General features: G+C 42.5%; 1 protein-coding gene across 1 annotated transcript; it reads left to right on the plus strand.

Moving 5' to 3' along the window:
- Positions 1-113: 113 nt before the first annotated feature.
- LOC137194144 (paired box protein Pax-3-like) lies at positions 114-23,514 on the plus strand. The gene is made up of 9 exons (XM_067605748.1): positions 114-4,901; positions 5,512-5,747; positions 6,211-6,340; positions 6,628-6,771; positions 15,867-16,066; positions 16,667-16,832; positions 16,954-17,174; positions 20,795-21,058; positions 22,141-23,514. The coding sequence occupies exons 1-9, from the start codon at positions 4,817-4,819 to the stop codon at positions 22,156-22,158; spliced, it is 1,464 nt and encodes a 487-aa protein (XP_067461849.1). The 5' UTR covers positions 114-4,816; the 3' UTR covers positions 22,159-23,514.
- Positions 23,515-24,136: the final 622 nt, after the last annotated feature.

The raw sequence follows: 24,136 nt of genomic DNA on the forward strand, positions 1-24,136 counted from the left end.
CCTCTGGTTATGACTCACAGATCCGAAATATATCATGTGATGAAGTAGGAAATACACTCGAAGGTGTTGTTGCAACACCAGATAACGTGTCTTTCTTTCCTTCTCACACACACACACACCTGAAGTAAAGGCATAATGTATTGCAGGACAGATAATAATCTTACTGGAGATAACACTGCACGTTCATCATGGGACCGTAAACTATTAGCTCTCAGTTCAAATCCTCATTTGCAGAACTAGCAAAATAAAGCCTGCATGACCAGAGGCTGTCTGGTTAACAAACGCTCCGCTTCTCTTCTTCTTTTCTCTCGCTCACCTGTGTTCACCTTGTGGCTCTTTGTCATGATAATCGCTCTCAGTTTGAGCTCCTACTGGAAGGCGTTGCGGATCACATGTATTTGATAACATTAAACACATCAGAAACACAGTGCCTCTTTTGGAAGCGTGTTGTACCAGTAACATCCCAAGGCTACTAATCAGAGAGCGGATTTCCTTATTCTGAAGATGCAACGTTTTTTCTGAGATTCTAATCTGTTTCTCCTAATTTCAAACAATGTGCGGCTCTATAGTCTTTGTGATGCAAAGATCTGTTGAAATCACTGAGCTTCTGCAGGTTGCAGAAATAAAGACAAAACATCAAACATAACCGATGATATGTAAGAAATAAGAACAGATACGGTGCAATTATTTCTGAAGGGGCATTATAACCACAGTCGAGTACAGTGTTGACATTATAGAAAAAAAAGTAAGTTGCATTAAGGATTATAACTTAAGAGACCAGGAAATACACAAGCACAAGAATAAAAACCTGTTGAATGAAGACTTTATTTCAGTGGATGACTCAGAGACCGCACACTGGCCTCAACTTTTCTGTTTCTTTTTTCTTTCCTTTCCTTTTTTTTTTTTTTTTAGGAACTGTGTCTGCATAACATGTGGCTAAGAAATAGTATCCAGCACTATTTCCAAATCTGTGTTTAAAATATTGCAAAGGAAGAATTGGCAGTAGTACTTTTACTGTGTGCCAAAACCTCAACTATAATTACCTCATAGGGAGACTGCAGTATAGAAACTGATATTGTGGCGCATTATTCGAAATTCCCTCACAGCAGTGGCATTGTTCTCTGAGGACTAATACAATTAAAGCACACGCTGTTTTACAGCTGACAGTCGTTTTAACATACTCAAACCTCTACATATATCCAACCAATAATCCAGATGAGGGTCATCAATGTATCTATCACTCTGCTTGTTGCAGTAGAGCTCTTACTTGCCTCTGCTACACAGTTACAGTATGTCTTTTACAGTAAGGAATGCATGACTGACTATTTTAATTTTGAGAATGAGTTGAAGCTTGTTACTTGAGCATTTGACTCCCTCTCTCTCTTTCTCTCTCTCTGTGTGTGTGTATGTGTGTATGCATGGTCAGATAATCACTGTGATAATTTGATTGCTTCTAAACGTCTATATTTGATCTGACGGTGTTGCGTTAATCCTGAATACTGAGCAGTATTGTACAGTAAGTCGCAGTGGAGAGAATGGGGATTTTTTCCAGTAGTCTAAATAGGCCTTAGTCTGACGCAGTGTAAGGCCTGCTTATTGCTGTAGTGCCACAGCCAAGATCACAACTGCCTACAGGCTATTAGGCTATTAGACTAACTTTATCTTTGAGAGAGGCAGAGCAAATTATTGTGTTTTTTTTCATGTGTACGGTTTCAGAAATATAGCCCTGAAAGCCCCTGGCTTATTCTACGCGTATGTCTAGTAAATGCAACACACAATTTTCTTTTCGGGGGCCATTTTGTTCTTTATTTTTTATGCATTTTGTGCACCACCACAGCACATTTCTGACTCAGCTTACCCCTCTAATTGATTTGACATGGTAGATCCAATGTCCTTTTCATGATAGTCAGACTTTAGTATGATAACTTTCTTTCTCTCTCTCCCCCTCCTCATTCCTTCTTTTATGGACATATAATGTTTCCACGTGTTCTGTGTCCACTGCATCATTTTTTTTTTTCGACATAAAGTGCAAGTCTTATAGGAGGAATAAAAATATATTGGCCTGCATGCTGTGGGATACTGCTGCAATGAAAGAGACACTCTCCTGCTGTACAGTTGGGATATATTATAGTAAAACATGGATAAGTAATTGTCATCTTACATCCTCGGTGCTCCATCACTATCTGGTGTGTTTTTCCTTTTCTTTTAAGCAAACAAAAATCTGTCACACCAGTAGCTCCACCGAAACAGCTGGCTTTGCTTATTCATATTTTCACATTGAAGGCTCAATTCATTTGGTGAACACAAGGTTGTGACAAGCGTATTTTCTGGATCATTGTTATGTTTAGACAATAATGCTCCGCAAGTATTCATCAATTATTAATCAGTTAATCAGCTCGCAGAACGTCAGCTTTGATGATGCATCGGTTTGTCTCGTAGAGGTCATGACCAGCCAGTCATTCACAGAGATTTAGGCCTCTTACACTCCATCAGCCAGTAGGCTATATGGTCTTATTCCTGAGGGAGAAGGAAAAAATGCATCGGTCTATTAAACACGCCTAATTATCATAATTATCACAACTCTACAAGGCTTCAGAAAAGTCAAATGATCCCTCATGTGGCTCTGTGTGTCCATAATCGACCATTTGCACGGATGTGTTACACTGCCGTGTGGCTCAACCACGGGGCCGCGCAGCACCCATTGTTAAATTAGTGCGACTATTTGATGGCCGTGGAGCTTTTTTTTGCGTGGGGTGTGGTGAAAAAGAAATAGATCCTCCTCTCCACGCTGAGAATCTCCCGCATGCATACCATATTTCTACTCTGGCCTACATTGACTGTGTGGTCTGATGGAGCAAAAAAAGAAACAACAAAAAAAACCTCACTCACTAACTTCTACTGCCTGTTGCGGTTAATATTTCCATCTATACTCTGGTGATCAATGTATAAAAAAAGGCACTACTACACTACAAGTCTTTACTGTACAGTTGTAATAGCATATATAGTATAAAGAAAGCCTGATAGCCAACAAATTAATATAAAAAGAAAAAAATTAAGAAAGATATAAACCATCTTTTTGGTTGTAGAAAGCTTTTTATAGTGATGCATTCACTCACAGCATGCGTGGCTCCACTGGGAGCTCAACCCCGCAGAGCTCTGCTGCTATTTCCATAAATATTACAACTGCTGCTATAATAACAGCTGGGCTAGGCTAGAAGTGTTGATAATGATGTAATGTTGGTAGTTAATAGCAATGAATTAGTTATTTCTATTAGTAACAGTAATAATTAAAGGATTTAGATGATAAGAAGAATACAGTTAGTGTGGGCCTTGAGTTATATCTTTGTATTATTATCACCTGTTGCAGGCTGATATGCAGAGTCGCGTTTCATCACAGTAGTGAAAAGCATCTCCACGGACACGCAGGACCAGTGAAGTTAAAATGAAAACTTAAGACGATCGTTAACTTTCTCCCACGCGCTGATGCCTTTTCTGCGTAAAACTGAGCGCATGTATCGTAGCGAGCAATGCACCACACATTAATAACTGCTTAGTATTAGTAATTGACCTGCACACGCCTTTTCTCTACTCCACAATCTAATCTCTATATGTGTCAAAATCCAGACTAATGATATTTTTGATTAGTTCAACTCTGTGTTAAAAAAAAATAAAAATAAATCTATAATATCTCTGTTTTCAGTCATTTCATTCGTCATGGAAAATAGTTATAATCAATAAACACGTAGGCTCATAAAACATCTATGAAAACAACAACTACTTGTAGTATTACTAAATAATTAGAATAATAATAATAATACCAATAACAAATATTTCATTAGCAATAATTATTCAAGTAATTTCTTTAAGTTCTTTATGTTTAAGTAAGGAAACTATTTGTTGTGAATGATTGTGTGTGTGTGTGTGTGTGTGTGTGTGTGTGTGTGTGTGTGTGTGTGTGTGTGTGTGTGTGTGTGTACGTGTGTACGTGTGTGTGTGTGTGTGTGTGTGTGTGTGAGAAGTCTCATTTGAGTGCATTTGTATTTTCAGCCACCAAATATGAGCTCATATAAGCCACAGTGCGTCTGTCTATTTCATATTTTCTATCATAGGGTAGTTGTAATTATCATATTGGATACTTTTTATAGCTTAATTTATCTGTGCTAATAATCCAGTTTAGTACATTATTAAAGTTTCATCCATAGGACCAGCAGTGTCCTGATTCCTCATTTCTACTTATGGTTGAAGTAAACTATATGTGGACTTAGTCTATTTTTCCAGAGGCAAGAAAATACCAGTCAGATACAGTCTTTCTTCACCCAGGTATGTATTTAATTGGCTTTATTAAAAGTTGTGAAAAGTTTCATGCACAACAGCAGAAGCTTGTGACACGACAAGTTGACCCTCGTGAGGTCAATCCAGACAGAGGGGAGCTCCTGCTGTCCAATCACAATGCTCCCCCAGCCTCTGGACGTCCGGGTCTTTGACCAATCAGCAGGCGCAGCGCGGAGTCAGAGGGGACAGCGACCACAGATAAAATGTTTGACTTCCATCCATCCTCTCAATCCATCCTCCCAATCCTCGCAGGACTGTTAGCAGCCTGCACTTTGATTTAAACTCCCACCTCAGCCCACATCTGTTACTGGATACCAGTCAACAACGTATCTGAGGGATTCAGTGTTTTTTTTTTTCTTGTCGAGGAAACTTGGGCAACTCAAGGAAAAGGAGGCTGCATCGCGTCTGTAGCTGCATATTACAAACAAAGATTATTTTCTTGGATTAAAAAGCGACACTGTTACCTGACACAAAGTCAGGAATCATGACAGCGCTTGCAGGAGGTTTACCGAGAATGATGAGACCCAGTCCTCACCAGAACTACCCGCGGGGAGGATACTCTCTGGAAGGTAAGACACGAACAGCAGCTGCTGCTCACTATTTCAACAACTCTGGAAAAAAAAAAAAACTTCAGCAAAGTTGCCGAGCGCATCTTCAGAAAATTGTTAAACCTGTAAAATTGTCCTTTAATCTTGTTCTAGTGAGTAAGAAATATTATTTTATTTAGAAAAAAAACTCACAAAGTGGCAACACCACATTTAATTATTTATTTTTAATTTTTCTAATTATTAGCCTCATGTTTCATTCTTTCCTCATTTTATGATTTCTTTATAAATTTTATGAGGAAAAAAAAAAGAAATCTAATTGCGTGTAAAAATGTATATTTCTCAAGCTGCTAGCAGCTTGTTATGAGCAGTTCAGTTTTTCAAGGCTGAATATATAAAATTAACAACGTGTTGACACTTTTGCTGCGCAGTAAATATTGATTTTATGCTGCTTGTACTTAAAAAGTTAATCTGCTTCTGAAAGGTTTTCTTGACAGGTTTTTCCTTCTTTCTCATCACTTTAAAGTTAAAGTTAGTATGTCTATTTTTTCATACCATAAAAACAAAGTCAAACACACATAGCGCACAGTTTATGAGCATCCATCTCACTTGGCTCCCATGCGCTGCTGTCCAGTCTCTACTCCGTTAGGACAGGGTCGGGTCAACCAGCTCGGCGGTGTCTTCATAAACGGCAGACCTCTTCCCAACCATATCCGCCATAAAATCGTGGAGATGGCCCATCACGGTGTCCGGCCGTGTGTCATCTCCCGTCAGCTCCGGGTGTCCCACGGCTGCGTCTCCAAAATCCTCTGCCGGTACCAGGAGACTGGCTCCATCAGGCCGGGGGCCATCGGAGGCAGCAAGCCAAAGGTGAGAGATTCTGCCGCTGATGTTTTGGGGGAAATATGGTAAATTGTAGCTAAAATGTGAAGAGAGTTGCATCCCAAAAAATCAGTTCAGTTATGTATTTTGAATTCTCTTATAGTTTATTCAGAAACATATAATGGTGGCTGAACTTTTTTTGCCCTATAAACAAGGAAAACCTCGTTTAAAACGGTATAAACTCTGTTGTTTTTGAAGTCTAAAATTTTATAAGCGTGTGTTGGTAATAAAAACAAACACAGACTTGATTCAAAGTCATATAGTTCAACGGGACCTTTGTGAAAAAAAAAGCCTTTTGGAGCTTTATTACAACTTTAGCGAGTTTGGCTTTATGTAACACTCCAATCCCAAATACAGGCAAATCAGATACTTATTTATGTTGCACTACGTAGCCTAGGCCTTGAATGTAAAAAAGTAACCGTCTATTCTTGTTTCCTTCCTCCCACTAAAGCAAAGCGCTTCTCCAGAGGTGGACAAGAAGATCGAAGAGTACAAGAGAGAAAACCCGGGCATGTTCAGCTGGGAAATCAGGGACAAATTACTGAAAGATGGGATCTGCGACAGGAACAACGTTCCCTCAGGTATATGAGACAGTTTATGGACATGCATATAAGAAGGCCTACAAGTAAAGACGTGAAAATGATTCACTTATTTTTTCCTAAAAAACCCACATCCTCTATTAATTAGATACAAATAAACAGTAGATTAAATATGCTTCCCTTCTTTTTTCTGGAGTGCGTAAACAACTTTTCATATTGCTTTGCACGAGCACATAAAGGACTTTTTTTTGTTTTTTTGTGTAACTGTTTTTTTTTTTTTTTTTTTGTCCAAATATATTGAGTGATTTTCCTTTTTTTTCCCCCAAAAGTGAGCGCCATCAGTCGCATCATGCGGTCAAAATTCGGCGGAATTGGTGAGGATGACGACGATGATGATGAAGGGGTGAAGAGGGAGATGGAGGAAAACGAACCACGGACAAAACACAGCATCGACGGCATTCTGGGAGACAGATGTAAGTTCAGCGTTAATGGTTTTTCAAACAGGAACGTCCTCGCTGTGTGTCCGTATAGTCCCCAGATCTGACTGTGAATGTTGTCAATAACTAGATTTATTTCTTGGTTGATTGTGGATGCAGGTGATGCTACTTTATAGTTTTGTTGTCTGTAGTTTATCAGCAATCAGGTGTAGACAGAGAACTTTTAATATAGGCTAATTGCCTATAATAAAATAATAATAATAACATGTGTTACGCACTAACCACCGCGACAGTAAAATGCGTATATATGGAATCCAACATAGAGGAATGATAAAGCTTTATGTCTGATCTGAACAGTAAAATTCAGATTAAACGCATTAAAGTTGCAGGTGTTTACGCATGCGCTCAGGCTTCCGAGATTTAACAAATGGGCAGAGAGCATTTTTTAAGTGGATAATCAAACATTTGTCTAACTTCCAAGCCTGAGAAACTTTTTTTTTTAAACACACAATCGGACACTTGAGGATGAACTTCAGGGGACAAAGCAGAGAGAGTCCATTGAAACGCACACCTCAGTTTGACGCGCACAAAAGCCAAACTCCAGTGAGCGGCTCAGTGGTGTACAAAAAGACGCCAAGGCCTTTCAAAATGGGGAAAGAAAGGGAGAAAAAACTGCGCTGACAAAAGGCCCGGAGAAGACATTATGAACCCACAATGAGCGATGAATTATTCAGGGACACCAATAGGCCCAGTGCGACCTGGTTTATAGACTACTCAAAAAAGTGCCAATTTGGGGGCTTTCCCCCACTGTTTACAGTTAGAGAAAAGGAGATATTGCTTCCAGGCAAAACAGAGTAGACATCAGGCAAACACCTGTTGATTTACGACCTGTTGGGGTCTGGAGAGGGCTGCCACAAAAGGAAAGTTTACTGTTGTAGACATAATGCAGTCTATAGTTAATTATTGATAGCTAACCTCTGGAAACAGCATGTTGTGTTTTGGCAGTGATATGTATGACGCGCAGATTTATTCCGATATAGGTTTGGCCAGTTGTTAATTTTTAAGAGAAGGTTGCTTTAAATATGCAGAAAAAATAAAATGAAAATTAAATCAGCGCATTTCTCAACTGGAAAAAAAAAAGGCTCATCATGATTTTTTTTCTTGAAATGTGTTAAATTCACCTCAGGCCTTGCGTAATAAAATTGAAGAGCGCCGTTATTTTTGCGCACGGAGCTTTTGTCACAGTCTTTGCGCAGTGAGCATGACGTTCAGCCAGTGAGCGCAGGGAAACCCTTCTCTCCACTAGATTAAACCCAAACCTTTTATTTCTCTCCACTTTCATCTCAGACAAAGTCCGCCCCTTTCCTTTCCGCCTAGGGCGCACACATTCATGCAATATCTGTGGGCACTTCCCTCTCCCTCTTCCAGGCGAGACACATCCCCAATACTGATCAGGCATTTCAAACTTTTAAATTATTTCTGCACTTTTCTTGCAAGAAGCGTTAACTTTGGCGCAGAGCGGATGCCTCAAATTAGAAATAATTAGGGATTTATTTATTTTTTAAAAAAAATCTAATTAATCTGAGTTATAGCCTTGTTGATCATCCTCTTTTAACCACTTTTTGTTGTTTAAACTGTGAGTGTGTTACAGCTCACACAAAACCTGCTACAAGAAAACAAGTCATTTGTGATATTTATCTTGAATCAATACTTTTAGGCTGATATGAATAATTGCTAAATAAACAAATACTGTAATATCAACAATTTTTCATCAAAGTGGTGACATCCTACATTGCAAACAGCTCTGAGGCTTTTCCCCCCCATTGATATACAGAACAGCAGTATTTCTTTTCTTGTGTCTCTCTGTGGAAGTAGTTGTTGTTTTTCTCTTTTATAGCTCTTCATTAGAATGTGAAAAGGGTGGTTTTGGGGACTGAGAGAATGTCTTCTGGCCAAATATTGATTAAGTAGGTGTTTGCAGAGGCTATTGTTGTGGTGGAGAGAGGCCTGTTGCTCTCTGCCCCTTTCTCCTCTACCACTATTGTTGGCTTTCCTTAAGTGCTAAGATCAAAGCTGACTCATTTAGATTTATTTGTCTGGGAAAAGGACTGCAAAGGTTTGTGGGATAGAGTGTACCGGGCAGCCCCAGGTCTGCATGGCATTAGCAAGTGGCTGGAACGTTGTGGGAAAAGGATGTTTGCTGGGATGAATCTGATGCGAAGTTGTTTACATCTCCTTTAACTGTTGAGTTATGGGAGAGTGTGCAGAATTTAAACACAACATACACGGTTGAGTAATTTCAAGCCGCTGCAGTTTGCCATGTCTTTGAAAGAATTATTTGTGCTTTTTATCACATTTGTTTGAAAAGCAGCAACATATTCATATCAGTGTATTTGCATATAGTTTTTTTTTTTTTTTACATCATTTTTTTTTGCCATGAGTGGCACAAAATTAAGTGATAGCATCCTTCCCTCTATTTATTACTGTTAGCACTTTAGCCTCATTTAACTAATTAAAGTAACCAAAGTCATGAAAGAGGAGTAGCCACTCTTGCGGGATCCATTTATGGCAGTGGGGGTGAAAGGGAGAAAGAAGAAGAAGAAAAAGAAAAGCTCAGAAATACAAACAGTCAAAGGGATAACTTTTCTTTAAAGGGAATCCTGCGGTGCCAAATTGAATGAGCCCAGTTCTTTCAAATCTGCCATGGTGAACGCAGTCAACATGTAATAATTGGTTTCATTGAGGTGCATTCCAACAATCTGCTGCCATTCTCCTGCCTCTATTGTCCGGCGGCAGGCAAATAGCCAGAGGGACAGGAGGAATCAAGTGCTGACAAAACATGAAAGATTTAGCTGCTTTTGTCAAAGGAGCTGAGTAGGACTTTGTTTGTGTAAATAAACTGGCTCCCTGCGACTCTGGCATGGATTTAGCACGAGGGAAATTTAGAGAGTGTAAGGAGAGCGGAGAGATCATATTTGTGTTTGAGAGTGCACCGTATCTTAAAGCCGTCAGAGCATGTATATAAGACACATTCAGTTCAAGCACCACTGAAAGGGGGAAATGATAGACTTCCACATGTAGCCGCCACATAATCCAATTTTTAAAGTTTCATAACTTATATTCTCAAGAGATGTCTAAGAATATAAACAGATACATTTCTCTCACACACAGGGAGCAAAAGAAACTGAGTAGTAGGGCAGTAACCCCGCAACTGTAAACCGAGAGACAGACGTTGAACTTCTAGGACTCGTTTGTTTGTTAGGGGTTGTTGCATTTCCACGGTGCGTAAGTTAAAGATTGGAGGTTTAAGAGGAGACCGTCTATAGTCACCGGAGACAGAAGGCCTCAATACAACCAGAGGAATGTCTGCTACAGCCGCATTTCCATTTTCCTCTCAGGGCTGGATAATGGAGAAATTTATATGTGGGCCTCACTCTGTGTTTTCCTGTGTTAATAGAGCTTCTAATGCTAGTTTAGCCCAGTGAACTTTTGGGAAAAACAAGCCAAAATTTACAATATATTTCTGGCCACAAGAGGTTGAGAGACATAGATAGATAGATAGATAGATAGATAGATAGATAGATAGATAGATCAGTCCCTCTTCTCACATATAAATACTTAAAAAAATTACGTTCTGTTTTGGCATGATTCTCAAGGCTCTCTTTCTCAAAAAAAAGAAAGAAAAAATCCACACTGGCTGATCTGCAACTGAATGCCGACTCTATGCTTCATTAAAGCCTCTTTCTCTGTTGGCACCCACATTGTGATCCTCCAATATTAATTCAAAGGACAATTAATGAATGCAGGCCAACTTTGAAGTAATGGGCTGGGGTCCTGCCCTGAGCCGGCCCCTCGGAGCTGATGTACTCTCCACATTCTCCCCACTAACCCCAGAGACACTGTGAAGTGACTGAAAGAGAAGCAGTGAGCAATGGAAGGTCAAGGAGAGGAGCCCCAGTAGAAAAAGAGCTCTCTATTTCCTTGGAAGTATTAGCCAAGCAAAACTCTGTGATGGGGAGGATAAAGGAGTGTGAAGAGAAAAGGGTCGGGGGCGAGGGGACTCTGCAAAGAGGAACACAATGGGATAGTTAATTGAGTAAAGCCAGACAGCGTTGTCAATCACTTAACTTTGTTTAGCCTCAGTTTTTGTAGAGCTGTTTCACTCAACGCATTGCACATTATGGACACGCCAGCACAACTCTGTTGCTGTTGTGATTAATGACTTTTTTCCTTTCTGAACAAAGAAATCCACTAGAAAAGAACAGAAAATTAGGAGATAAGATTTTTTTTTTTTTTTTTTTTTTTCAAAAATGTGTTCCCAGTTACAGTATCTATTTCTGGCATTTTTCAAAACAGACAAACTGAAGCTGAACATTTGTGGGCTAAACCCATAAAACTATAACTAAGATACTAACAATAAAAGTGAGTGTTTGTAGAGTAAAAAAAAGAAAGTGTGGAATGTGTTGAACTCTGTGAAGTTTTGTTGCAGGGTCAGCGGTGAGGCCGTCTTTGCTGCAGCACTGTGCAAGAGCTGTGAAAAGGTCGGGGGCTAACCTAGGGTCACTCGACTGTTAAAACTATCAGGCCCCATGAAGGAGGTTACAATAATGTTTAGGAAAAGATGACAACTGACTGACTCCCTAATATCGCTCCCTGATGTCACACCAAAGAATCAATGTTGGTAACTTTCATTTTAGGAGATTTTGAGGTTTTGCTTTTTATTTTGGAGAGAGTAGACTGGTTATTCTGCACAAGATGATTGGTTTGGTTGTCTTTCTCACCTAAACAAGGCTGGGCTGAGGTGAATTGCTGCTGGTTAGTCTCCGTTTGACTGGAACGTGCGGCAGACTGGCCTGTTGCTGGAGCCCCGCGTGGGTTCTGTGCAGTTGCTTTGTCCCTGCCCCGAGGGTGGAAATGCCACCGTGAAACTGTCACCTAACTGCACCACAGTGGAACTAAATAATAACCACCGCACACTGGGCACACATAATAGCCATGCAGCGCCATTTGTGGCTTTTTGTCACTTCACCAATATTAGACAGAGATACATCTTTCAACGTCATATCGCCCGCTATTTCTTTGTCCGTTAAGTGCCAACCTCCTGCGCCTATTCACTCCACTTTTTTCTGTCCATCACATCATCATCTCCCTCTCTCTTTCTCTCTCCATCTTCCTCCCCCCCCCTCCCTCTTTCCCAGGCAGCTGCAGGTTCCAGGGGGCTCTTTAGCAAGTCAAGTGAGCAGCCCACTCACTCCCATTTTTCCCTTAACTGTTAACCCCAGCTGAGCCCATAAGCTGTCAGTTAACTATTCTTCCCTCCGGTGCATCTGCTCGCTCTGGCTCTATGTGGCATGCCACTATTTTATTCAGTGGCCTACTCGCACTATGCTCCTTGGCCTGAAAGGGCCCGATCTACTTCCCTGGGCAAATAACTAGTTCATTTGTCTCTTCTGCCCTTTGTTTTGTGTTGCGAACACATGTCACCAGCTCAATTACCTTCTCTATTAACAGCCCCTGGAGGAAGGGTTAGCCAGCCCCTACCAAGACAAGACTATAAACTGCCCCATATGCTCCCCTTCCCTTTCTCTGTCTCACTGTGGCTCTTTAATTCACTATCTCTCTCCTCTCCTCTCCTCTCCTCTCCTCTCCTCTCCTCTCCTCTCCTCTCCTCTCCTCTCTTCTCCTCTCCTTTCTTTCTCTCTATCATCCTCTCTTCTCCTAATTTCTTGCTTACTTCGCTACCGTTCCTTTTCTACTTATTTTGATTCTTTCTCACACTTTCTGCCGCTCATATTGTGCCATTTGAAGCTACGTTTGTGAAGTGACATGCACATGTGTGCACATCCATGGATGTGTGCGTCTGTGCATGTCTCTTCATATTAGCATCTCTCTAACGGGTGGAAGGGGGATGAATGCTTGGCAGGGCGAGTCCTGGCCAATGTAGTCCAAGCAGTAAACAAGAGCAGCCTTTATTCTCCCAGTTGGAATCCTCACTTGGTTTTTTTGGCCTGTTCGAGGCACTACTGCTGCAGGTGAAGCTAATGGAACTGGACGTTCCCCAAGTTCACATCTGTGACCTTCTGGAGTTTATCTCCCCTGCCTGTCAGTCTCTTCTCTTGATCGATAAATGGTTCTATTTACCTTGAACGCTGGGTCTGTAGCACTGTCTGTTTCTTGTTTATTTTTGTGTGCACATGCTCACCTGTAAATGCACGTGTTTAATTGTATTTGAGAATCCCTGATCAGTGAAAAGAACTTGTTGAATTCACTTGTTGAATATTCCACTCCATCAAACTATACTAAATACTTCCCATCAAACTTTGTTAAATAAATGTGCCACAATCCATTCTGTTATCTAAACTACCTTGTTAACTTACACCTAACATTGTTTTGAAATGTCTGTTTTTACAGATAATTCTGTAGCAGCCCCAATTTCCGTTTCAGGGATAATAATCTATCTTTCTATTAAGATTCTTGTCAGAGGCACAGCCAAACTGTGAGTGGCTATGGAGTATTTTCAGCTCCCCAGTGCTTTAGCTGCAGCGTAAAATTTGATTTGGGTGTTTAAGTAAGGAGGTCGAGGCCTCTCTTTGTGTGTTTAGTATCCTCTTCTGCTGTTTGTTGTGGGGAATGTGTGGGAACAGCCCGCGCTGAGTCTGCTTCTGCATCGGCGTGCCTCAAAATCGATCCACAGCAGCGTAGGAGCCTTGTTTTGAAACGTCAAAGACGTGGATGCAGTGAGGGGTGAGCGCAGAGAAAGAGACAAGTGAAGTGAATGGATGAGATGGACGGGACAGGTCCACTTTTAAGAATGACCAGCATCCCCCCATTCTCCTTAGCTTGGCACCCCACACCCCTTCCCCAGCATCTTCTTCAGGTGCCTTCAGCCTCCCATCTCCTCTCCATGTCAACCCCTTCAACTCCCCCATCCCCCAATTTTGTGCCCCTCAGGCTGTGGAGGGAGGGGATGAAGGAGTGCTCCCCTGCTGTGCCCCTCTGCAGCCCCCAATGGCCCTTCTCTGGACCCCTTTGTGCCCCCTCCTCTCCCTCCCACTCTTCATTCCCCCACTCAGCCCCTGGCCCTACAGCCCCCATCTCACCCTTCAGCGCCCCCCCCACTCCCCTGCTGGGCAGGTGACAGGCCCCTGAATGCGGGCCCGGGCGTCCCTGATGGCTCCTACAGATGGAGCGTGGTAATCGGTCCAATAGAGCCCTGCCACAGGCTTTTCCCTGCTAAGATACAAAGGCTTGGCCACATCACTTCCAAAAAAAAAAAAGACAAGAGAGTGAGAGAGGAAGAGAGCAAAAGAGAAAGTGCGAGCCAGAGGATGACAAAAGCAACACTGTCATTTGCCATTAAGGGAGAGTCTGTGACGGAGTGTTTTCTCTGTAGTTACTAATAATAAAAACAGGGAGAGAAAAAGAGAGAAATAAAGGGGGCAAAGGAGGAGAGATCCACCCCCACCCCGCAGTTAACATGAGTTACAGTGCCAATGGGGAGCTCTCTCCTCTGTGGAGGTTTATGAGCTCCCCTTTCCCTCCCTCAGGAATCTTTTCGTTTCTGCTCCGTCATTGGTTCTCTGTCTTTTTCTTTCTTTCTCTGTCCCTCTGTCATTAAAATGGTAATGACATCGCGTGTTACTTAGCTTGCTCTTTCCATGAGTCCCTTTTAATGTTGTTTATGTGCTGATTTATGAAAGCTGCTCTTACTAATCAAAACAATATTAATGTTTAAGAAATGTGTTTATAGGACAAATATCAAGTTTTATTTTCATTGTTTGTGGCCCTCCTCTGTGTGCCTGATGTATTATATAGTTTGCTCCAACTGGTCTCAGGCCACATCCTTACCTAAACAAACCACATCCCAAACTCATAGTGCGTGTTCCAGGAGTATCTAAGCATCCAGCCAATCCCCTGTGAGCCTTTATGCCAGCGAGGCGCCCTTGGTTCAAATGTAATAAAGAGCTCCTCTCAGCATCAGAATCTACTGTGCTGGCGGTCCGGAGCACAGCAGCATTCCCAAGGACCAAATTCGTGTGTAATGCCTGGTCAGACACACACTGGCAACCGGCACAAACATTTCCTGCTTGGCTCCAGAGGCTCCAGAGGCAAGGGGAGATCCCTGCTGCCCCCCTCCATGTCTGACTTGGCACTTTTTAATTAAAGCTTTAAATCTGGAGGGCAGAAGGAGAATGAACAGTCTGGGGGAAACAGACAAGCTTCTGTCCCGTGCTTAAACCTCTCTGTTGCTTACACCTGTCTCTCTGGCTGCCGGTTTCTTTCTCTCTCTCTCTCGTATTCTCTGTCTCAGCTTAGGTGTTTGCTGCATAGTCTCGGTGTCGAAAAGGTGCAGTGAACCCTCCTCATGAGGTTTAAGAGGTCCCTCCGAGGTGGATTTGGGAGTGGATTCCAACTCTTTCTGTCTTGTGTCCATCTGTGTTCGACACATTGTCATAGACCGCGTTCATTGAGTGAAAGCCCACGGCCCAGACGCGGCAGATGCATGTTTGTGAGTGTGCGTATGACTGAGAAAGAGATGGGGGATTGCAGACATGTAATGGCGGACAATAGCAGGCTGTCACGCTAGTTTGTGGAGCCTAATCATTATTTAATAGACGGGTAACCTCCCCCCCAAACACAGCTATGGTCCTCAGTCTCTAGTTTCAGGCCTTCATTGATTCCCGTCTTCTGCTGAATTAGATCCCAATAGCTGTCTCCCAGTTACCCGCTCGCTCTCTCCTGCCCTCAACTGAACAAACAGATTAAGAAGCACCTGCAAAGGGCTGCCTGCCCTTCACTATGGGACCCTATCGGCACAGTGCACAGCATGGCTAAGACTGGGAGAGACACAGTGTCCCAGGGAATAGATGCCCCGGGGGGATCTAGTCCTCTTTAATCCATGTTCAAGCAGCCTCTGGCTTTTGATCCCCTCAGGAACCACTGAGGAGTTTAAGGCACCAGGAGGACACAATCTAAAGTGGCTCTGTACCATGTGTCGCACTCAGCACAATCTATTGTCTCGGATCTGGCTATTGTATCCCAGCTTAGTATTTACCCCAAGTTTCATTCTGTATCAGTTCCTCCTCCTCTGAATATTAAGGTAACAGTCTGTTTTTTTTTCGCAATTACAGCCAGTCACTCGGACGAGGGTTCCGACGTGGACTCAGAGCCAGGCCTGCCCTTGAAGAGGAAGCAGCGCCGCAGTCGGACCACCTTCACAGCAGAGCAGCTGGAGGAGCTAGAGAGGGCCTTCGAACGCACACACTACCCCGACATCTACACACGAGAGGAGTTGGCTCAGAGGGCCAAACTCACAGAAGCTCGAGTTCAGGTTAGACACACTCTTCAACCTCAAAGTCTCAGAGACCTAATCTTGACAGCAAAGCAATGTGTCGGTCTGTCATGGATATGTGTCATGTGGGCGTTAAATTGCCGTGGGATGTTGCCACACATTCCTTACAGCCATTAGACATGTGTTCCCTCCAACCCTCGACCCCACGCCCGACCCCCTTCCACACACATACAGACACGGACAAACACAGACACACTGGGCCTACTGTGTATGAGGACAGCTTCCTATTATTGTCAGGCTGCCTGCAAAAAAGGGCTATGTAAAGATCCCAAAGTACATGCCTGATTTAGGTAGTGTGCTAATATAGGCTTTAACAGCTTTAACAGCCCTCTGGCGTTATCTGAACCCTGTGACTCGCAGTAGCACACAAAGATGTAATGTCTTTGGTTTCACTGCACGTTCCAGATGTTAAGATCTCTATCAGTTCAGCTCCCTGTAATGAGACAGAGAGGCCTCGCACACACAAACATACATTCACAGACACCATACACAAATGCAGATGACCATATAGGTCCACTTATTCTGTTGGGTTAGCAGATAAATAAACACCACACGCTCTTGTCTCTGTTCTTCTTTCAGGTGTGGTTCAGCAACAGAAGAGCCCGGTGGAGGAAGCAAGCAGGAGCCAATCAACTGATGGCTTTTAACCACCTCATCCCCGGCGGTTTCCCCCCATCAGCTATGTCAGGCCTGCAGCCCTATCAGCTGTCAGACAGCCCCTACCCTCCTACTTCCATAGCTCAAGGTGGGCTCAACTTTTTGGCTTTTTTAAAAAAAAATTTGACTACTCTGATTCTGAATCAGCAGCAAAATGACTATTGATGTAAGAAAATGGGATTTTAAATCGCATGTTTTATTCCCAACAGCATCGGAGCAGCCCAGTACAGTCCACCGACCACAGCCTCTGCCCCCCACCTCCGTGCACCAGAGTGGGCTCAGCTCGTCGGCAGGCTCCCAGGATGGAGGCTCTGCGTACTGCCTGTCTTCCGGACGTCACGGCTTCTCAGGATACTCGGACAGCTTTGTGGCCCCGACAGGACACGCCAACTCTGTCAACCCCGCCATCAGCAACAGCCTCTCACCACAGGTTTGTCCATACATCTGTTATTGAAATACACAGCTGAAAATCCATGTAGAGACAGTATATTTGCAAACATGTACATATATGCACATACGTTCTGCCTCAAACAAACACACACACCTATCCACACACATATATTATCATATTAGATGACTGGACGCTAGTAGTTCTTCATGCGGTTTATGAAATGCACCTTGCGGAAGGCTAATGATACACAAAAACGCACACACACTCCTCCGTGTGTGACCTAGGAGATGTCATTGTGGCGACATTAATGAAAACCTTGTTAGGCTAAAAAACACGGTAGCTTTTCATTTTTGTTTATTCTGATGGGTTGTTTGATGAATTTAAAATGTGGCAAACGTCAGTCTTTGGGGAGGGAGAAAGGAGCAGATATGAGGAAGGATGTATGGATGTCGGATGATGACACAAATCAAAACTGAAAAGACAATTATGGCCGATTACACAGTCATCAGTGTCCATCAGTGGCTCCCTACCAGCCCAGAAGATGGACTAACAGGCGGAAAACGAGCTTTTAACCGCCACAAAGGGTGGCCAGCCCACATGCAATGCATGCTGGGTATTAATTCCCATGAGAGAGAATCTCAGACTCCTGTCAGGCACAGATAAAAAACTGCCTTAGGCAGGTTTACTACTATGTGAATGCCTGAGGATGTATGTATATTGAAAAAAGAAGATCTTTGTTCTGTGGTTGCCAGGGTGCACGGTCAGAAAGTGGTAGGTGGCACCATTGTGGCTGAGGATATAATTGACTGCTTTGATATCTGAGAACTAGTTATGGACTAGAATGTGTTGTTTCCTCCTCAAGAACAAGCCACATTTATTCTTAAAACATTAGCTTTTGGGAAGTTAGGTAAAAGTGGAGAAAGACAAGGAAGACTGAATATTATGATGTATGTCAAACCTCTCAGGTCAGATTTAAACCCAGAGTGTCACTGGTTGATAGTTTTTGTCTCAGCCAGCCGAGCCAAATAATGATATGAATTATACTTTGTTAAAGTATAACTGGTACGCAAACCTGTTATCTGCCGTCCTGTAACAGAGGCTTTGGTGTGAGTTCACACACCCGCGGGGTCACAGAGTGAGTGACTTTAGCTCCAGTAAAGAGGCCAAAGGTGCTGTGGCCTCGTGGATGGTTTCAGCATTAACCTTAGCAGGCAGCTCGGTCCAGAGTGGACATCTCATCTTGCATAGGGACGGCGTGCCTGGAATGTTTTCTCAGTCTGGAATTGCAATCACAGAATGTTCCAGTGTCTTAATTGATTGGAATGAAGTAATCTATCCCCTCATAACAAACTGTGTAATTTATGCAAATGACTCACTTTGTTGGCTAATTTGTTTTAATTCATGTATTCATTGCAGCTGTTTGAATGTATATTGCAATACAGTTTTCTCCATTTCAGACGAGGATAAAAATTAATTTCCTGATTTTAACTTAATAAGAGAGAGGAAATGAGAATTGATTAAATTCTATGACATTGGCAGTTAATGAAGACCTTTTTGCTCTTTAGAAAACTTTACAGCATCATTTTTCTTGAAACTACTCAGCTTGGATCATGTTGTGTTAAATCTTCCCTGGAATTATCTGATCATCTGAACTCCAAATTTGTCTGTGAAAACTACTCAACACTATCTACTGCTCTGTATCCATCAGGAGATTCAAAGGTTCAGTTAACTCCAGATATGGTCACATTAGAGCGCCGTGCAGTATTTGATACGGATAAGGTTTACTTTAGATAGGTGATATTGTTTTCTGAGCGGTTTGCCCTGCGCACAGAGCAGCAGTCAGGCCAGTGGTTTCCCCCGTGGTGCGAGGTCTCTGGCGTCTCACTGCTGATCTGGTGCATACCAAAGGAATCCTTTCTCACCAAGGAAGCGAGCGGCTGGGATTTGCACCCCCCTGAGACCTAATCCCCGGAACAACCTCAAAACAGACACACCATTGGGAACTGCTGCCGTTTCAGTTGCAGAGGGAGAGTGCATGAACACAGGAAGCACAGACCCTGAGACACAAGCGTGTACACACAGACACAAACCGCACAAACTACTGCACAGGAATATACAGCATGTGTGATGCTGTAAGGAGATATGACTAAACAGCACAACTAGGACAAAAAATGTTTACATGACGCCACCAGAAAATGTTTAAGTTTATATATTTAATTGTAATAATTTAATCAATTAAATTACTATTTTCTGATGTATCTGAATAAATACAACTATTTATAAATATTAAATATTTTAAAAAATCTGTATTTTATAGTGATACAAATACATATGGACTGCAGTTACCTTTAGTAGTAAAAGAAATACTGGTTTTGTGGTAGGTAGCATCGCTGTGTTTGTCAGATGTGTGGGGTCAGATCACTCTGACAGACCAAACTGTAAATTACATACATTAAAGACACCTGAGGTTGCTCAGCATGTGCACATGTGCATGTGTGTGTGTGTGTGTGTGTGTGCCAGCTGGCTGTCAGTCGGGAGAGCCCCTTGTTTTTACATCACTCATCGTTACTCCATCTTCGTCATATTTTATACAGTTTCTATTTTGAGTGTATTTGGTTTTGCGCTTGGCTTCTCCTCTCTTTTCTCTCACATGGACTGTAACTCTTTCCCTGTAACTCTCGTTCTCTCTTTCACTCCATTTTTTTAGACGTTTTCATGACTTTGCTTCTCACGCAAACCTATGTTGCAGCTGTTCACGATGTATCACCGATACCCCTACACCCCCCTGACATCAGAGCAAAAAATGTTTAGTACACATGCGCGCACGCTCACACACACACACACACACACACACACACACACACACACACACACACACACACACACACACACACACACCTACTGTTACATACACACTTCTACACGTCGGAGAGGTAGCTCTCACACACGCATACACAAACACACCCTAACCCTCGTTCCCACGTACCCTTTGGCCTCTTTACCCTGGCCTCACAGGGACACGGTGATTTTAGGGCATCAAGAGAAAGTGAGCGAGACTATAAAGAGAATAGAGAGAGAGAGTATAAAAAGAAAGTGCATCGCTCTGAACAGAACATCAGACATACTCTTTTTATTCTCCTTTGAATTCTGCTTAAAACACATCACATTCTCATAAATGAATTTCAGGCAATTTATGTATTTTCTATTTATTCCATTTGCGACACACTGCTAAATATTACAAGTGTCATCACAAGGGAAAAAAAACAAACAAAAAATACTCTTTAGACCTCTTCCATATATTTAACAGGATAAGTCGAACAGAAACCACTAGGACTGAACTTTTTAACCACCATCAGTTCTCCAGTAATTCAAGCAGAGTAAAAAGAAACCACATGTGTGAGGGAAGCCAGTAAGAATATATTTCTGACCATAAACAAGGAGAGAGCCTACAGATTTCAGCCCACCTGAGTAGAGTAAAAGATTGATGGAATGGTGTAACTTCAGATTTAGGTGAACATTCATTTTGAGCAAATAAATGTTCTATTTACTTTGTGATATGTGTACAAATGTGTTCTGATGATGTTCTCATCATGAGCATGGTGCAACTAGAAAATCTTTTATATTCTAATCATTCAGTTTTCCTCTGTCTCTCCCTGCAGGTGATGGGCCTTTTGAACCCAGGTGGAGTACCACATCAGTCCCAGAGTGACTTTGCCCTGTCACCACTGACCGGAGGCCTGGAGCCTAACGGTGGCATGGCTGCCAGCTGTCATGGCTCCCAGCGCCTAGAGGCTTTACCAGGCCTGACCAGTATGCCCACCCTGCCTAGCACCCAATCTTACTGCCCACCTTCCTACACCTCTCCAGCCTACGCCATGGACCACCATCCATCCTACCAGTATGGACAATACAGTCAGAGCAAGGTACGCATGATGTGTCTCTGTAACCTCTGCCCTAGCTGTGCTATTTTGCTTATATTTTCTGACTAACAACCCACGCTAATTGCACAGACCCTTCTGATGAGCGAGCTTCTCAAATCACCCCGCTCTGTGCTGAAATTACATGTATGTTAGAGAGCGTTAGTGGCCAGGTTACCTCAGTTTACATTACCATCATCAGATTATCCACGTGGCCCGATGCAGAGGCATGTCAGGGTCTTATCCCAACACACACATTTTCGCTCACTGTCCTTTCATGACCCCGTATGATGAGCCTGCCCATCAAACCCTAGTGTAGCTCACCTAGCCATGTAATGACCTCCATGTAACGAAGATAGCCGCCCAAATGAAAGGAGCCACTTCCCAAAGCGTGTTTGACAGGAGGGAGGGGGAGTGTGTGGGTCAGAGCGGTGTGTTGGGGCTGATCCGGGGTACACTACCACATGCTGACTGGCCCATCAGTGGCAACATCTTGATGTCATTAATTTAGCCGGTCCTGGGAGAGACCCACATGTAGCTTTTGGGGGTTTGGTGAAATGCGTGTGTGTGTATATGTGTATATGTGGGCGCAGGCATGTATGCGTGTGTGTGTGTGTGTATAAAGGGAGGGTAAGGGGCTCCTTAACAGGGGGCGATTATGGCCTTTGGCAGGCCGGGATTAGAACCATGTGTCCCACTGGAGGTCAGATTTAGAGTTGTTATTGATCAGTGGAGCAGAGCCAGAGATCCAGGCTAAGGCTCAGTGTCAGGCTAGTTTTACCAGCCACATTAGGTTCAAAGAACGTCCAGAGAGATTCCCAAAGCTCTTCACCTGTTTTTCTGAGTTTTATTATTTAACCTAGGACCTCAGTTTCCATTCTCACCTGCTCTCACCTGCTCTTAAACATTTCTTGCTTCTTTTATCTGCAGTCCTTCCTGTCAAAATCACACCTCTCATTGTGAACGTCCCATTTCACATTGTTTGCTAGCTTAACAGTCAGAGAATTTAAACAGTTATAGCTGAATGAAATCCACCATGCAGAAAGGATATCTTTAACCCTCCTTCTGTCTGTCCATGTCCTCCTCAGGTGCCTTTCATTATATGAAGCCCACAACATGGCCCGAGCAGGAGGCTTCCCCCAGCCAGTCTGACATTCATCGCCAGAGAACACCCCCACCCACTGCCTTTGCCAAGCTTCCAGTGCAGGCCGGAGGACAGCCAGAGAGAGGAGTTGAGTGGGTGGAGGGGTTGAGGTGTTCTCCCTCAGCAAGGGAACCACTTGAGATGGAGGTGTAGCGATGGCGATGGAGGGGGTTGACTGGAATAATTAGGACCAAAGGCGCAGCCTCTCCTGTTACCTGGCACTCGCTTTGCTTGTGCGTCATGTCACGCTCCAAGGACCGAGCACGGTTGTCCATGCTTGAAGAGGAAAAGAAAAGGGGTGGGAGGGGAAAGTAAATACATTCAAGATTCTGTATTTGATTTTTGTAATAAGTGGCAGAGATGCAAGTTGAGGCGGACTTTGTGAGCAGACCCCTGTGCTTTTGGGGCCAACTTGATAGACGAGAGGTGGATTCTTATGGTTGATGGTTATCAAAAGGCCGGATGGTGATAACTTGTTGCACTCAGCCGCAAGGATCTCTTCATCACAATGTCTTAGGAAAATGATATTACTGTACATTGATGTGATTCTTGTGTAAGACATCGGCGATGAAAATGTGACTACACCGGGAAAAGCAGCAGAAAGGCATGAATCGAGGCCGAGTGGAGTCATAGCTAAACTGCAACCCAAAGAAAGTGCAATACATTCATACCTCATGTGATGTAAATTTAACACGGATCAAATATCCCTGATTATATCCTCAAAAACACACTCTCTCTTTTTTAATGTCATTCATTTTGGGTTGTGTGCATTGATCAATCAGGGGAAATCATCAAGCGATGAAAAACAGCAAATGTAGTCATAATGTCATTAAGCCAAAAAAAAAAAAAATTCTCTGCCAGTGAATACATTATTCAGTTTGACAGTTAATTTTGCTTTTTGTTTTTTTTTTTGCATGTGTTAAATTAGTTTTTACCAGGAACTTGCAAACACTAGTTCCATTTCTTATTTATTTAGTGTTGTTCAAGTGTTCTGTCTCTTCTGTATGTCTTGCTTAAGTAAGTCTTACACAATGTTCATTATTCATGTCTTTTTTCTTTTGTATAATTTTCATTTACATTGGCATAAAATGATTTTGTTGTAAGAAATTTTGTGTACAATACAGCACTATTTACTATTTATAATAAACTATATAAAAATGCAGGAGGTTGTGACTTTGAATGGGTGTCACTTATGGGATATTTTGTGGGTTTTTGTAACCTGGTTGGATTTTACATTGTAAAATTAAAAAGGTACACATGTTGCCTATTTTATAAGCCAATTCTAGTAGTTTTAGACTCAATATATTTGAATGTAAATAATTTTAGGTCAACAAAATTATAAATAAATAAAACCCTCACCATTTATCCTCTATAATTCTATTCCTGGAAGTGTGAAGGAGGCTTTTAAATACCATTTGACAATTCATTTTAGGAAATGAAATTTTATTTCTTTCTAAACATGCCAGCTGTTTTTCACTTTCTATCTATCAGGATAATGACAATACCTAGTCTCTGTGAGCTGCGTGTCTCATGCACACTCCGCAAGCACTAAATCATAAATATATCCACTTTCATAAACACTCCTTTTGGACAAATTCCTGCTCCCTAGGGGCTCCTTCACACCCCTTAATGACTAAAGCAGAGCTGCTGTAAATTATATAAGCACAGCGGCCCACAGGCACACTGGGACATCAGTCACTGACATGGCTGTACAGGGTTCAGAGGCTTTTGGCTCTCATTGCCAAACAGAAAGGAACTGTTCGCCCAGTTGGCAGACTCTTCAAAAGGTTACAGATATCAGCGGTGAGTTTTTATCACTCCCTCCTTTTTTTCCCTTCCCTTCTGGAGGGTTGAGGGTATGCAGCTGCTCATGCCAGTCATGGTATATGTCTAAAGTGAGTGCATAAATGGGAAAATAATGTTTTTGTAAATATTTTTTC

This window comes from Thunnus thynnus, chromosome 12, assembly GCF_963924715.1.
Source record: "Thunnus thynnus chromosome 12, fThuThy2.1, whole genome shotgun sequence".
NCBI lineage: Eukaryota > Metazoa > Chordata > Actinopteri > Scombriformes > Scombridae > Thunnus > Thunnus thynnus.